General features: G+C 48.0%; 2 protein-coding genes across 2 annotated transcripts in view; one reads left to right on the top strand and one right to left on the bottom strand.

Moving 5' to 3' along the window:
* LOC135918654 (tyrosyl-DNA phosphodiesterase 2-like) overlaps positions 1–17,049 on the bottom strand; it is a 28,581-nt gene that overhangs the window by 6,176 nt on the left and 5,356 nt on the right. The gene's annotated exons all lie outside the window — the stretch shown is intronic.
* Positions 7,830–16,588, top strand: LOC139061075 (uncharacterized). The gene is made up of 3 exons (XM_070540537.1): positions 7,830–8,210; positions 12,182–14,031; positions 16,023–16,588. Exons 2-3 carry the CDS (start codon positions 13,166–13,168, stop codon positions 16,318–16,320), a joined length of 1,164 nt encoding a protein of 387 aa, XP_070396638.1. The 5' UTR covers positions 7,830–8,210; positions 12,182–13,165; the 3' UTR covers positions 16,321–16,588.

The raw sequence follows: 17,049 nt of genomic DNA on the forward strand, positions 1-17,049 counted from the left end.
TTTGCGCCGCGTGTGTCGTATCAAAGTGCTATGTGTTGTCCAAATCAGCAAGAAGCAGCAGCCTGCGGTGCCAACGCAGCATACCACCTACGTCCTACGCGAACGGAGAGCGGGGAAGCAGTACCCGCCGCCAAGGCCGGCAGGCGCGCCCATCAGCTAAGCCTAGTGGGGTGAGCGAGAGAGAGATGCGGACAGCACGCCGCTTGCCGAGAGAGAGGGAGAGGAAGGGTGACGTGGCGTCGCGGCGATGCCCTCTCTCCTGTCGAAACACCTTGCGCGCTATGGCAACAGAAGGTGTGCCTTTTCGTCCGTCCGCTCCTTCGAGTCAATCTCGTGACAAGGCGTCGCAGCCAATGGTAACTTGGGTTCCAAGCGGAGGAAGTCTACCGTGACGTTTATCACGAAACCGACCGCAAGTGCGTTCCTGTCGCGTCACGTTTCCCTCCTTGTCTGCGTTATAGCAGCCTTTCATGACGATGCAATTTCTACTCGATTTGTTCTCAACAAGACGTATGAATTTATCAAAAACCGTTCCTTCTGATTTGGCTTTTGCACAACGGCCACCCAATGCATGTTGCACGTGTGTCTTGAGTTGACAGCGCAAACGTCCTGTATCCGCTCCAGTACGCCCACTTCAAACTTTCCATTGCCCGTCCGCACTTGTCTAATTTCTCGGCGTCTCAAGGGTAGTTGTTCGAAAACAAGTGCCCTTAAAGAACGGCTTTCTTTGGGTCCGAAGAGCACTGTAGCGAGTAGGAAATGGTAATGAAATGTAGGTCTCAACGAAGCGGAAAGCGTGAACTAGTCGCAGAGTAGGTTAAATGAACGGCACGGGCGTTCTTGGCGCCAAATTGTAACAATTTTAACAAAGCACTATAATCCTGTAAAGGGTGCACCACCGTTGATATGGTCATAATGAGGCAAAGCCGCCGTATGACATACCTTCGGAAAATTGAAGGTCTTATTTAGACTAAACAGAGCTAGCCCGAGGAGATGCTGTCTGGAACGCGGCTTCACCGGTGTACACTTCGTTCTCGCGGATTCAACGCCTTTCGTTTATCTGACGTCCGAGTGCCGCGGGTTAGGAGCGGTGTCGCGAAACAATAAATGTCGTGCACCACCGAGTGCCCCAGGGGGCTCACTCCATCTGGTCGTCTGGCTGGCAATTCGCGCCTCCTTCCACCTTGCGGCTCGAGAAGTTAGCGGGAAGGTGGGTGCGGGTTCAAACTGTCGGAAAGTTAATAAAACGTTGCGTAGGGACATCTGGCTCTACCGGCCAGCCGCCTTTCTCTTGCTGGCCTTACTCAATATCCATGATCCCTGCTGGGTGCGTGCAACATTTCGTCGTATCTGTGCGACAGGCTACGCTATAGACACGCGGCTGAACTCGCGCGTACCGATCATACACTGCGGCGAGCGCCTCCCCAATGGCTATAGAGGTAAATAAAGGGTCATTACATTTTGATGGTATCACTGCCGCTAGGAGTCGTCCAGCTATGTAATGGCGCCATTTCCATGTTGTGCGCCCTTGGCTCGATGTAGCTTCGGCTCCCAGGTTGATCAGTTTGATCGGGTTGTAACAGTTTGATCGCAGCGACGTTGTTGACAATGAAATGCTTTCCTTGTGTAAGGCGTTTCTCTCGAGCTTCGCTCTCTGCATCTGTGTGATGGTTGAGCGATGGCTTCGGGCACAGTCAAATACACGCGACGGAGATTATGGGCCCCAGTGGGCTCGAATCTTCGGACCTGTGTTGTTGACCCGTTCGCGCATAGTTGGAGACCAGGATAATGAAATTTCAGAAATATTGATATCTGACATCATACCAGTCAGTATTCGAATACGCGGCTGACAATGTAGTTTGTCGACGAGAGCTGCATACCATCGGCTCGCGTGCACGGGAAGCACAACTATCACGAAATACTATGACCGGCAATAAGTCAGGGACGTTGAGCTAGAACAGTGCGCAGGCTGTCGACTTCGCGCACGCACGCACGCACGCACACACACACAAACGCACACGCACGCACGCACGCACGCACACACACACACACACAAACACACGCACACACGCACGCACACGCACGCACACGCACATACGCACACACACACACACACGCACGCACGCACACACGCACACACGCGCACACGCGCACGCACACACACGCACACACACACACACACACACACACACGCACGCACGCACGCACGCATAATTCTCGTGTCTCCATTTCTATGAGAAACACGTGCCTAAAAATAATACTTTTTTCGACACTGTAAACAACAGCAGAAGCGTCGACAGCGTACTGGGCATGCGCAGGCTGGATCACGTAACGCTAACGCTAACTTCTTCGGTTTGCTGCCTTCACGCTTCAGCAAAGCTTTCCAGTATTCCACTAAAGCTTTTCATTTCTTTTAACCCTTAAGAAACAACTGTGCAGTGCCATCAGATGAGGGGCAGTAGGGAAGTGAAAGTGGACAGGAGAAGATAGGGGATGATAGGTGGCAGACTCGACCAAACTCCTAAGCAGACAGGTGGCCGTCCTCAGCAAAGGCGCCAGCGTTGTAGGGCGTGCTCAAAAAGTGGCGATCGCCAGTTGCATTTACAAACTATCCAGAAGTGCGCATACGCCTAGCATGTCTATAAGTGCTATCTGGAAGAAATGTGCGTAATTCAAAATGTTTTTTCTACGGGAAAATTTTAAAGCCCTTAGACCAGTAGCCCGCCTTCCAAACCTTAAATCGCCATGTGTTGCACTTGTATATCTGTGTTAGGTCACACCCGGCTTGTCAGTAAAGGCTGTCATAACTGACTCGTATTCCGGAGTTCACCAGTAGACGTGCACGTATAAAAAAGCATCACAGTTTCACCATAAAGGCGAAGCAGTGACTGTCATAGCAACAGGTTCGAATATCACGCACGAAGTGGAAATACTCGTAGCTGTAATCTGGCAGTATGAATTACAGTGAACGTAAGCTTACTTTGTAAACGCCCGTGCTGTGGCGAGTGCAGACACATTAACAGAAAGGACTCGATGACCGTGAGAAGCATCTTTCAGAACTGCAAGGTCTTGTCGGCGTTGTCCCTTGTGTCGACGTCGCATTCCTGTAGTGCGACACGCTCACGGCGGTTACAATGTGTGTCTGCTTTGCGCTTTCGAGTGAGTGAGTGAGTGAGTGAGTGAGTGAGTGAGTGAGTGAGTGAGTGAGTGAGTGAGTGAGTGAGTGAGTGAGTGAGTGAGTGAGTGAGTGAGTGAGTGAGCGAGCGAGCGAGCGAGCGAGTGAGCGAGTGAGTGAGTGAGTGGGTGAGTGAGTGAGTGAGTGAGTGAATGAGCGAGCGAGAGTGTGAGCGTCAACTTTATTATTTGAAGGGGTAAGGGTTGGGGAGGCTAAGCTACGTAGGCTGCCAGGCTGTGCTTCACCATGGCGTCTTCAGTTCGTGCCAGGACCCGTGTTTGGATGTCTCGGTCGGTGCAGGAGAGAATGGCCTCCCATTGTTCGTCGGTGGACTGCCGGGCTTTGTCGCCGCTGTCGCCTAGCCTCGGCCTCGTGTTGCCCACAGCGCCTCCTACGGGCGCTTCTGGCGTTGAGCTCCACTGTGCTCCACTCACGCAGTTGCACGTTGTCTCTGCATCTGGGCCACGATGGAAGAAACGATGCGAACTAACGTAGTGGTCTTGGCGCGTATGCGGGCTCGCCTTGCTCCATTGCGACGAGCGTTTTTGCCGGAGCTTTTCGGCCGGAGTTCAGACAACACGCGCGAGCATGCTTGTGTGATTTGAGGGACGCAGTACGTCGCTTCGGGAAGCCATGCACCTGCAGGGTACAATTCCAGCCACCGTACCGTGGCTACTGCGTGTGGGGAAACGATGGCATAAGGCGACAGGGTATGCATGGTGCTCATAGCTTGCGTAGACTGTTTCGCAATTCTTTCCGGCGGGAAAAGTTTTCTTACTTGAGGTTTTAGAATATGGCTGCTTCTGGGCACCAGTCTCTGTGACTGGAACACGAACGCGCCTAGACATCTTTCGTCACCTGTCGTTCAAATTCAGACGATAGGGAAGATCGCTCTGTTAGTGGAAGCAATGACCCTCAGGAATCATATGTAATGCTAAAGAATTCATCCACTGTTTATGGGAGCAATGTTCTTCAGCAAGCATACATAAAAATGAGGAATTCAGCATTACTGGGTTTAATAATGGATTACGGCGACATATTGCACGGAGTGTTCATGAAACTCGACAAGCGTTTCAACGCGCAGGCTTGCACGCTGCAAATGCCTCGAAGTAGGCCACAGACGCAATAATAATAATAATAATAATAATAATAATAATAATAATAATAATAATAATAATAATAATAATAATAATAATAATAATAATAATAATAATAATAATAATAATAATAATAATAATAATAATAATAATAATAATAATAACCACATAACCGATAGGCACCCGTGGCCTAACAGTTAGCTGGTAGAGCTGTTGTGCTCATAGGTATCCTCGTTGAAATCCTGACATGTTGGACAATTTCCTTTATGTTTATTTGGTAGAGGAAAAATCTGTTTTAACAACTTATCCTTTTTTTTCCTTATCGAGTATATTTCAAACCTCTTTCATGGGCCCATTGCGGAGATTGTGCAGCTAAAAGAACCGGGCAACTAAAATTTTATCACTTTGAACTTTGAACTAACGTACTGTTTAACATATTTATTATTTAATAGTTTCAAAATATTTAAAATAAATAGCATCCGCTGCCACTGTCGCGTTTGTTACATTTGTTTTTGCGCTGTCATTCGAGAAATTCTGAGGAACAATCTTGTCAAGAATGTAAGATCTTGTATGACCAACTTTAGTGATAGGAACCGTATGGCTACATACCTCTCATATATAGCACAAATATCTAAATATCTTTGATGACCTGCTTTCTCTTTTGTGTATTGTTTGTGTATACTGAGTTAATGGAGAATACCTTAGTAACTTGCGATTCGCTGATGATATTGCCTTGCTTAGTAATTCAGGGGACCAATTGCAATGCATGCTCACTGATTTGGAGAGAAAAGCAGAAGGGTGTGTCTAAAAATGAATCTGCAGAAAACGAAAGTAATGTTTAACAGTCTCGATAGAGAACAGCAGTTTACGATAGGTAGCGAGGCACTGGAAGTGGTAAGGGAATACATCTACTTCGGGCAGGTAGTGACCGCGGATCCGGATCATGAGACAGAAATAACCAGAAGAATAAAAATGGGCTGGGGTGCGTTTGGCAGGCATTCTCAAATCATTAACAGCAGGTTGCCATTATCCCTCAATAGAAAAGTGTATAACAGCTGTGTCTTACCAGTACTCACGTACGGGGCAGAAACCTGGAGGCTTACGAAAAGGGTTCTACTTAAATTGAGAACGACATAACGAGCTATGGCAAGAAGAATGATGGGTGTAACGTTAAGGGATAAGAAAAGAGCAGATTGGGTGAGGGAACAAACGCGAGTTAAGGACATCTTAGTTGAAATCAAGAACAAGAAATGGGCATGGGCAGGACATGTAATGAGGAGGGAAGATAACCGATGGTCATTAAGGGTTACGGACTGGATTCCAAGGGAAGGGAAGCATAGCAGGGGGCGGCAGAATGTTAGGTGGGCGGATGAGATTAAGAAGTTTGCAGGGACGACATGGCCACAATTAGTAAATGACCGGGTGGAGAAGTATGGGAGAGGCCTTTGCCCTGCAGTGGGCGTAACCAGGCTGATGATGATGTTGTGTATACTGTCAAAACCAGCAAATAAGATAAAATAAATGTGCAGAGCCTCATGGTAACGCCGACAGCGTCCATATAATTGCGATCGCAACAAAGTATAGCTGGATGTGTTACATTGCCGACATCAAGGAATGTCTCCATCGATTTAGCACACTTTTTATTTTCAATCCTAAAATGTTTTCACTTTCAAAATAAGTAGTGCTACGAGGCTACGAAATTTGCCCCCATGTCTTGGGATCAGCTTGCGCAAGACAGTGGTTAGTATGGTCGGCGTGCCATGACGTGGTCGGCAAGAAAGGGTATCCAGTGACACAATATCGATCGGAGCCCGTAATGGACCTTGTAAAGTAATTCCCACTCACTATAAAATACCCCTCGCGTCTACTTCACAGAGCAAGAGGCGACACGGGGGCGGAAATGAGAAGACACAAGCGTGAGCTTCCAACTGACATATTTATTGGTGCGTACGGCTTCTTTGCACACTACCCGTCGTGGTTGCTCAGTGGCTATGGTGTTAGGCTGCTGAGCACGAGGTCGCGGGATCGAATCCCGGCCACTGCGGCCGCATTTCGATGGGGGCGAAATGCGAAAACACCCGTGTACTTAGATTTAGGTGCACGTTAAAGAACCCCAGGTGGTCAAAATTTCCGGAGTCCCCCACTACGGCGTGCCTCATAATCAGAAAGTGGTTTTGGCACGTAAAACCCCATATATTATTATTATTATTATTATTCTTTGCACACTCAAACACGAGATTACACGAAAAATGTTTACGCGAAACGAAAATTGAAAACGTCCCACAAAAACCTGATCGAGCACTGGCGTCCGCTGCGCGTGCTTCCTTCTTCGAAGAATCACGTTTCTTTATGAGATGGGACTATCGATGGCCCTTTGACGAACACCGCTCCTATTAACATTCGTGCTGCTTCGCTAATAAACTACAAGCGTCTATTCGTTTCTCAACCCAGAAATCACAATGGTAAGCTCGAAGCGCCACACGTCTTCGTCCGCGTGTGGCTTTTGCTCTGTTTACACACACAAAAAAAAGTACCACGATTAGGATACTCCCTAATGCGAAATGTGAGCGCAGCTCGATATGTCTGTTAATTTCCTGATATATTGAGGCAAAGAACTTGAGACTGAAAAATTGGAGGACGCTTAAGCTTCGCCTTTAAGAGTGGAACGCGACAGCGTTCCCGTCGACCCACCAAGGGGTGTAAGACAATGCGCTAAGGCGCAGCGATCACTTACGAGGCGCCCCGCATCGGACGCGGTGAGCGTCGAGCAACGCAGTGTTCGGCGCGGCAACGAAACGTGCGCCTGAGCAAACGGAACGAACCAAAAAACTCGGTGTCTCGGAGGGGGAAACGATCTACGCCAGCCGAACGTCGTGATCGGCACGGGCAGAGAGATAGATAGATAGTAATCTAAAGAAAGGATTGGCGCTTGATTCTGCAATCCGTGTGGGAGAACGGCGAAGGGTCGTCAGGGGAGAGGGAGTCGGGGCTGCGACGCGCCTGGCAGCGGTCCGCGCACAGCCACAATGCGCGCATGGCGCGCCACCTGTCGGGCAGTGCCATACATTGAGAGGAGTGGGTCTTCTGTGTTTGCCGCAAGATGGCTCTGCGTGTGCGGTAAGCACAGAAGACATATTGCGGAAACGTACTTCGCTACTCGTGTATATGCGACTTCTGTAAGTTACATGCTCATAATTACCAATATACACCGCAGTATAACTTTCTACGGCACGTTTCTAAGGCAACACCGCATTCACTAGAAGCGCTTTTGTACTGCTTTCAAGCATCGAACTCGTGGCTGAGTGGTAGCGTCTCCGTCTCACACTCAGGAGACCCTGGTTTGATTCCCACCCAGCCCATCTTCGAAGTTGCTTTTTATTTATAAAGTGCCTGCCATGATTTATTGCTAACAGCCAACGCCGCGGACGCCGACGCCGACACTGACGACACCGGCTTTTCTGCGACACGAGCTCCTTAACGCGATCGCGTTAAAATACCGCACCGAGTGGCAGTGGGCCACTGTCGCCAGTGCCTTCGCAGAGGAGGAGGGGGGGCGGCATTATGGGAACGCTTGCGTGGCGAGCCAAAGCAATGGGCGAACGGCATCAGAGCCAGCTGTGGAAGATTACGACGGCGAACGCCCGAGCAGTGGCGCGTTCAAGTGGTTATGCAGAGCGACGCCGACGCTCAACCCAGGACCTAAGAGCCGCGCTCTAAGAGGACAGTATTAGCACGGGAAATCGAAACGCGTGATCACCTAATTTTCTGTCCAATCGCTTGCAGTGGGTAGGAGCCCCATGCTCGACAGGAAACATCTCTTTAGGAGGGTTTGTGCTATTGCAGAAGGTATCATCATCAACACTGCCAGGAAGCAGAACATCGCCGCAGCTAGCCCTGAATGGTGGGACCTGGTTGGCCCGATCGTGGTAGCTGCCTTGGTGAGTAATGAATGCACTTTTCACTTAACATAGCTCAAATAGGTGTACTGCTTTAACTTTACCCGCATCAGAGGCGAGGCGTTGTTGTCAGGGTATTATTACTGTGGGAAACGTTTTTGTCTGTCTTGTCAAGCTATCCTGCAGTGGTAGTCTTAATGAACAGGCCACCTCTGGAATGCGAGAAAGAAGGTTGTTGGTGAAAAGATTGAAGGGAATATCAAAACAGGGTTGGCCCCACAACTACCGTGTATTTTACGCCACATTGCGTACTCCGTTTCACACACAGCCTGCAAAGCCGTGGACGCTAGCTAGCCATGCTTCTTGCAGTAGCTGCGTTCGAACAGCAGTCACACGCAATAGCTCTTTATTTACGGCCAGCATTAAGTGAAAAAAAAAGTTTATACCCTTTGAATTGAATGCGTAGTATGTTTTACAAGAGTTATTGCGTTGTCTCAGATCATTTCGCGTTTCGTTGTCTTCCTTTTCGGTGTTCCTTCTTTCTTTTATATTCCAGCCCGTCGAGGCGTTTCACGCGCCTCCAGGAGCTCGGCTCGTGCGAATACGTGCAAACCATTAACGCTCACCCTCGAAATTCCTGGAGTTGTACATTTAACCCCACGTTCAGAAGAGCATCTCGACTCGAAGCTCGTGCTTGACTTATTCTGATGGACGCCTGTCGTGAACGTGCCGAAGTAAACGCAGTGAGCGTCTTCGGCATGTTCACGCAGGCGCCATTCAAGTCAAGCACGCGGGTTTCAATTTACGATGCAGTTCTGAACACCGAGGTTAGACTGTCGAAGTTCTTGCTCGAAACGGGGTAGGCCCCACAACTACCATGTATTTTACGGCACATTGCGTACTCCATTTCACACACAGCCTGCAAAGCCGTGGATGCTAGCTAGCCATGCTTCTTGCAGTAGCTGCGTTCGAACAGCAATGATAAGGTTTTTCACGGCGTCGCACGCTGAGTATGAAACGGAGAACAGGTAGGTTCCTGTCCCGTCAATTTCTGATAAAATTAATATACTGTGCGCCCGATAGAGCAATCGAACCAGGCGTAGTCGAGTACAACCGCGCGGTGTCCTGACCATTAGCACGGCAGCCCTGGAACGCGAGCACAGCAGCGAGGCTGTGCCCTTATATAAGGCACCGACAGTAGGCATACTTGCCTCGTTCCAGAGCGAGGCGGGCTTTTGCGAAACAGGTTTTTCGCGCGTGCGTCCCGTGCCCCTTGATCGTCGTTGTTGCTCGGGACAGCTCGCGCTTCGGCAGAACGAAGCCACAGCTCATATGCGCTCGCCAGATTCCACTATGAAAACGCAAGGGTACGCCTATACACAACGGCGCATAGCAGCAAGTTGCCTATGGTGAGTGTAGGTGTGGCTGCTTCGGTTGTCCCCGTAGTACCTATAGGCGACCACTCAGTGATGGTGGGATGCTGCGAAGCGAGGACCTCCGCCAGTGCGCATGCTCGCTCAAGGACACCGAGGACCGCAGAGCGATGCGCGAACCACATGCGTTGCATTGGCAAGAGGACGTTTGGCACTTTCTCTTTGGAATTTACCGCATTAATTTATCGATATATATATATATATATATATATATATATATATATATATATATATATATATATATATGCGCTTATCGATTGACGCCGAAGCGACGCTTCTGAAAGACGTTCTTTCCTTTCGTCATCTTCATCGATTAAATTTCAGCTTCTAGGCTTTGAACCAAAAGCGATTTACTCTGCGTCAGAGCAGGACGCAGTGCTTGCGCTTCCAAGTAAACAACCTTTTCCCTGTGATATTCAGACTGTCCATGGGGCTTCACTTATTTTAGGCAAGACCGTTTGCTATGAAACAAACGCTGACAAACCCGCTAAAGTGGAATAATTTGGCGATGTTTTTTTTTTTTCTTTCGGAGCATTTCAACTGCCCTTAGTTGCCTACTGTAGAAAGATACAAAGGCTGTCCTGGTAAGCTGTGACTTAGGTTGGGGAAGCGGTATTTTTTGGCAGAAATATTTCACGCCCACGTGAACGAACGACTGATTGTGGTTCACAAAAAAAAAGAACTATGGCAAATGAAGTAAAAACAACAGCAACAAAAATTACTCCTTCGGCGACATCTCCGTCTCTTCGCATAAATGTGAAACACACAGAATTTTATGAGACTACAACTGGACAAATTTGAATAATGGTTGTTGCATCTGAAACAGAAATGTAAATTATAGTGACTCCATCAAGAGCTAAAGCTTAACTTAGGGCATGGAAGTTTGTGGAAACGTTGTTGTAAATTGGTAGTCTTTACAAATATGGAAACGCGAAGTTAAGAAATCCTCAAACGTTCCCGAACATCGTGGTTCTGTAAATTGCGTTTGTTAGGTCGTCTGAAGCGGACAAATACAGGAACCTATGACGTAAAACTGTTACAATCTGTTTTTATTCCAATCTTTTGGCGCCAAGTTTACGTAACCGCCAACGCGAGCACCAGGCGGTGACTCGCCGCGGTGTATGGACAGCCCAGTCGAACACCTTCCTTGTTCAGAGAAGGTTACTTTTGTTATATTCCAAAAAGAATTGCATTACCTACATTGACAGACTTTCCTGATCTCAAGAGGCAAGGAGCACGAAGCACTGTATAGAAGGTTTTGGTGGGGCCGAGCTAAAGCAGTGAAAGTAGATGACCGAATGTCTAAGGTGGTGCTGGCGTCAGCGACTGGACCGCTTTCCCTTGCTTAGATTTATGTGGCTGGTCGAAAATAGCGACGGCGTACAATGGAATGCCAAAACAAATGCCACTAAAAGAGATCCTCAGTGAAGAAAAGTTGGCAAAGAGACGCGAAAATTTTTACTATGCGCAATTCGATCCATTTTCTCAGGCAGCTCAGAGTAGCTATGGTCGGAGAAATCGCGGGGCCGCCACCTTCGATTCCTATAAGAACGGAGCAACCTCCGGCTATTCTCAAAGGAAAATTCAGTTTTGTTCGGCATATGAATGCATCTTTAGTGCGCAGACGTCAGTTTGATGTGGTGGTTTTTCGCTGTATTGTGGCGTCGCGTGACAGGCGGGCTAAGTACACGCAGCCAGAAAGCTTTTCACCAATAGCTCGGGAGCTAATCTGTCCTTATTTCTGGTTAGAGTTTTGATCCCCCCAAGTCGCGGCTTACAGTCTTGATCGCTTACATTTTTGCAAGAGGGGCAATGGCGAACCCCTCTTGAAAAGCAGCTACCTCTGATGGTTTAGCTTAATGCTCGCTTCAACAATTGTTAGGTTGTGCAATGCCACAAGCAGCCATCGCCGCCTCTTTTTAAATTTTCTTGGGAGACACTTCAAGAGCTGTAACCTTTACGTAAATAATAAAGTGGCAGGGTTCGGCAGGAGAACGCAAAACACGAGCAAAAAGATTTGCGTTCGGGGGTTCACAGATCAGTTTAGGCTACCAGAGGCTCGTTAAGCGTGTAACACCCAAACACAGTTCCCCACCAAGAAAAACTGGAACAAAGTGTTCAAAATTGATTCAAGGTTTTGAGAGTGCATTTGTAGAGAAAAGAACTATGAAATGTAATCGCATAGTAAATAATTATTCCGTTAAAGCATAATTCGACAATCCACAGTTGCTTCCACAATGTTAGGAGTGCAGCTATGCGCTTTGTGTCAAGTGTCCCTCGCTTCCATCAGCATTTCTAGGCATCAGAGATAGATCAGCACATGAAATATATTGGATGGTAAGTAATTATTAGCAGTTAAATTTAACCGCGAAAATGCTTTTTGCGTTCACTCGCAATCAGAATGCAGCCGCTGTGAACAGGCACCGAACCGCGACGTCACGAACGCAATATGGGAGGAGTTATTGCAGGGAGAAAACTGACATGTCTAAATTTTAAAATTTTGCTTAAAAGGGGGGGGCAAGAACTTCCTAATTATCGGAATAATGTTTTCAGCACTTCTTTATCATCATATATACGCAGTTGCTCTGGAAAAATCCGAAGCCTCCACGACAGTCCTGGGAGACATTGCTGGCTACCTGGGAGTGACCTGAGACAGTATTCAAGAGACTGGCACGCACACCGACACGATCGGGTCCGACGTTGACCTCACCGACCACTGCGTACCATGCACGGTAGCCGAAAACCAAACATGCCAGATCGCCGACAAGCTCTCCGCCTGGAACAGGCTTCTTCTGGCATCCAACTTTGAGCTGCGAGAACAGGCGGACATGTCTGGCCAGCTGTGCCTAGGGAATTTTACTGGTAATGTTCACTTACGTCAGCCGCCGCAGAACCAGGACCGTCTTCGATGGTTGCTCAGGACTCATCACTGCATTGGTTCCGTCGACCTCAAGCTCCACATTGTCACAAACCCCGACTTCTACGTACTGGAGGCTCTTCGACATAGTTCAGGGATCAAGACCGTGATACTATATATCCAGGGACGGAAAGCATTAAATGCCGCTTCTGCATTAATACCCAGCTTGACAAATAAAAGAAACACTTCACTGCGAGGCCGACTTATCGCGCGAGGATTCCTCGGAAGGCTTTGTAGCAGCACTGTCGGTGCTTCAGCGGGCTTCATCGTCCCTGGAGAGCCTACATCTAAACGAGTTTTTGATACAAGGGCAGGCGGCGGAGAATTTCGTCGGAGAATTCTTAAGCAAATCCGCGCTCAAAGAACTAGTGTTGCAGAGGGTCGCATTCGAATGCGAGTCCTACCCACACGCCTTACGCGAATACATTGGCACGACTACGTTTCTAAATGCAGTGACTCTTGACATGGTGGTGAATAAGGTAACCCAAACGGCTATTCTTGAAGGCGTGCTGAAAAACAAAAGTATCGAGAAGCTCTCCATGTACGTGTTGCTGTTGTACGTGTTGTAGTTGGTTGCTGGGGTGATCAGCAGAAATCGGGTAATACGCAACTTGACCTTATCGACCTTGGTTCGACACGTGCCTGAAATGCACGACGTTTGCGACCGCTGGCTCCGCGCTGTCATTCAAAATGATACGCTGGAAGAAGTGGGCCTTCCACTGCAGATATTCCACCCATCACAATGGGCCACATTTATCATGGCGCTGCCGCAAAATGGAAATCTAAAGAAGGTCCACATCGACGCAGGGTTCAACGCTGAACTGCTACGACCAGTTTGCTCGATGCTCATGACAACTGGCTCCGACAAAAGAGTTTCTATCGGAACCTACGAGTATAGAGAAGACGTGGAATTGATACGCTGCAAAGCATTCCGGGCAATACATTTCTCCGCGTTGGAACCGGACGACTATTTGGGTGTCGCTTTGCAACTACTTCCAAGCTGTGAGCACGTGACGATGTTGAGCATCCGCGTAGACATCGGCAACCGGAGGCTCTTTTTGCCACTGGCCGAATACTTAAAACGCACAACTGTGCTGCGAGAGCTCGAATTGATTGTTTCGTATGACCTCCAACTGGTCGAGGCCCACGGCGCCAATCCGGGGTGGTCGGTCGTGCTAGAATCCCTCTCTCGAAACAAAAGCTTGAGGAAGCTGACGCTTTATCATCAATGCCTGACCAGTCGAGACATGGAGGGCTTGGCGGATGTACTTAAACGAAGCCGGAGCATCAGCTCGGTCGTCCTTGCGAACGAGACCGCGGGAGACACCACCGCCTTTGTGCGACGACTGTCGAAGGGCATTGCGGACAACTGCACGTTGTTGAAAGTGGATTGCTTGGCTCACGTCGAAGCCGAGGCCGCAGGTGACTGTCTGGCTGTGCGAGAGGCGACGCTGCGAAACTCGGGTCTGGTCGCACGAGCTGCTCGAATAAAGAAGGCTTCAGATTACGACAGGTACGTATATTAGGCAAAAGACGTGGCGCTTTGCGTTAGAAACTGTGTCGCTCTCTTCTCAATGCGGTAGAATCGCTTCTGTTTTCTCTCAGCCACATCTTCTGAATTTGCCACCTTGCTTAGGCAAATAGCGCTCACAACGTGGCCTGCATACGGTGCCCATTAGGAAAGAAATAATTTAGCTACACTGTAGGCACTAAAAAAATGCAGCGCTTTAGTAAACGATATACCGTTCAAAGGCAGCTGAAGCAGAGACCCTTCGAGAAGTACCGCTAAAGACACGTACAAAAGTTAAATTTTGAAAGGTACATATGAGATTATTGGGTAAACCATTCAATTTTTGCCGCTCCGGGTATTACCGAGGGCCAGAGTTACACATGAAAACGATGGAAAACTTAGGCAACGCAGTGTTTGGGAGAGTAACCTGCGCCAAGTAATAATACCGTGTCATGACGTGTTCAGACCAATATATAAAAGCTGTGTGATAGATAGAGCTATCGTTTAAGTGCGATCGCATCAACATGGTCATCATGATGAGTTCTTCATGATTGTTTCTTTTTTTCCTATTTGCTTTTTCCAGTATTTCATGCAAAACGTTTTAGGTCCAAAGGGGAGTAATTTTCCTTCAGTCACAAGAATTTTTCCTATGTTCATAGGACAAACTTATTTCTAGTATGTTCAGCAGTTATCTAATAGCTGTTTTGCGTTCTGCACGCACTTGAACTAAGGAGCTGAATTTGGCTTCGAGCTAAATCTTCCTTTAAGGAATGTTTATCAGCGAAATTATTCGCGTACATGCGGTTGTCGTTTTCCTTTCAAAGACCTCTGCGCAATCGGCCTGCTTTGAATTTCAAACAAGGGTAACGAAATTTGGGCACTCATTTGAAGCACTGCTTCCAAAATATTGTCGCCATGCAGGGTTTCCTTGCAGACGTATGTTCAATTTTCTGTCGATGAAAATCTATTTACCGTGAAAATTTTGAGTACGTTGATTGTTTGCGTCTCACCTGCGTGTATTCATTCTGTGTACACTCTATGCCCGCGAAGTGAAAGTGTATACTTATTATGAGAAGTCCTGCGGAACTCTTTGCACAGGCATTTACAGTACACAAGGTGCCGCAGGTACAAAATAGCATCCTGGAAGATCGATCTTGAAGAGCGTAGTAGCTTAAGTCAGATACAAAAGTGATGGTACTTGTTTGTTGATTATCATTGCGGTCGTTTTCTCTCGGAGCGTTCTTTTTTCCTTATTTGCGAAAAACGGGGCCCCATAAGAACGTTTAAAAAAGTAAGTTAGTGTATTTCCGATGAGAATGGGCAATTCCGGCGACAGTTGCAACATCGCTTCAACAGTACTCACATTTGAGCCTGCTTTCAGAAGTAACGGGACATAAGTAACGCGCTGAGGAATGAGCCTAGTGCTATTTTTTTTGCTCCAAAGTTTCATCCGTTATAAATGGGAAATTCTTCCTTAGTTTCACTGCATGGTGAATGGATTCCGCCAGTGATCAGTAGTTCCACATGCCCTCGTTAGCCATTTCTGTGGCATGTCTCCAGACTTTCTTTCATGATAACTTCTAATCATCCACCCCATACGTCAGAGCTTCCTCCAGGTACCATTTTTCTCACTGTAAAAGACTACTGGATATCTATCTATTCTACGCGTGACACGACCGACCCAAACCCCACACTTTTTCCTGCTCGAGCCAGCTGTAATATCAGCCACCCGCTTTTGTTCTTTTATGGACACGCCCGTCTTCTCGCTCAGCAGTGCGGCATTTTTTTATGCCATCGAAAGTTGACCTGCCTATAGCTTTCTTTTTGCCATCATCCGAGCCTCGGCTTCACAACTGAACACTCGCAATATGCACCGAATGCAAGCGGTGCGCAATCTACCGGTAACATCCCGTAGATTAACTTAAAGCCGTATACACCACGCTACACCATGCAAAAATTTCAGTTACTCCAAAGGCAGCACTGGTCACGTGCAGGTACGTCACCGGAGCACTGGAGCGAGTTTCCCGGTATCCTGCCCTTCTGGACGAGGTTGCCATGGAGGCCCGTATCGACAAAGCAGAGCTCACAGTCTTGGTGCGAGACCGCCTGAAAAGAACCGAAAGCATGGACGGATTTATGCGGGCCGCCGGAGTGGTCAGGGAGCGAGTCGTTTGCCTCCCATCGCCGAGCGACGACCGCATGCAGCTGGATGACCTGATCGAGGACTGCTGGAGGCACGTGCGACGATACCTCGTGATTGACGATGTCAAGGACAGCATTTGCAGGATGTGAAACCGCTGGGCTGTGAAAAACTTTGTCAAGGACTCAGAGAACCGTTGCCTACTGTAGCTTCTGACAAAACTAGTATTGGGCACCGCGTATATGAATATTGATAATTTTCAAAATTTTATATCTATTACAATAGACAGCAGGCACGAAGAATATGTAGCTGTGCCCTGCCTGAATTTCCCCTTTACTAGGAGTTTGGTACAGATTCCATAGCAAATGTACATTTGAAACAAGTACAAGGTTTCAGAAATAACAAAGTTGGAACACTTTTCTGCTGGTGTGGAGTTCATTTTCATCATTGCCAAGACTTCGGGGATTGCGTTTCTTCACTTAGTTGCGGTGACAAAGCTAAGCATGTTTCCAGCCTTTAAGGTCGCTTCACTTAGATGTCATATCAGAACTGCTTGTCCTCCGAAGATGCTGGTACAGCAGGGAGCCGCCAAGCAGTTTCTCTGTCCGGCACTGAGTGGACTAGGGGATCACAACGTTAGTGTGTGCAGGCAATGGAAGTGGGCGTGTGGAATTAGCCACTCGGAGAGCGAAACAGTGCATGATAAATTTTTATGCTTCTCGCCACCAACCTTTTGGCTGGCAGGTCTTGCCGAAGATCCCCAACATGAGGTTTGCCTATACTACTGTTGTTCACAAAATTGCCGCTTTACACGCCACCTAGTTCAAGCTGCAATCACTCCCGGGAGGCGATGCAAAGTGGCTGGCTCGACCTCCGGGGAA

The sequence above is a fragment of the Dermacentor albipictus genome, chromosome 6, assembly GCF_038994185.2.
Source record: "Dermacentor albipictus isolate Rhodes 1998 colony chromosome 6, USDA_Dalb.pri_finalv2, whole genome shotgun sequence".
NCBI classification, from domain to species: domain Eukaryota; kingdom Metazoa; phylum Arthropoda; class Arachnida; order Ixodida; family Ixodidae; genus Dermacentor; species Dermacentor albipictus.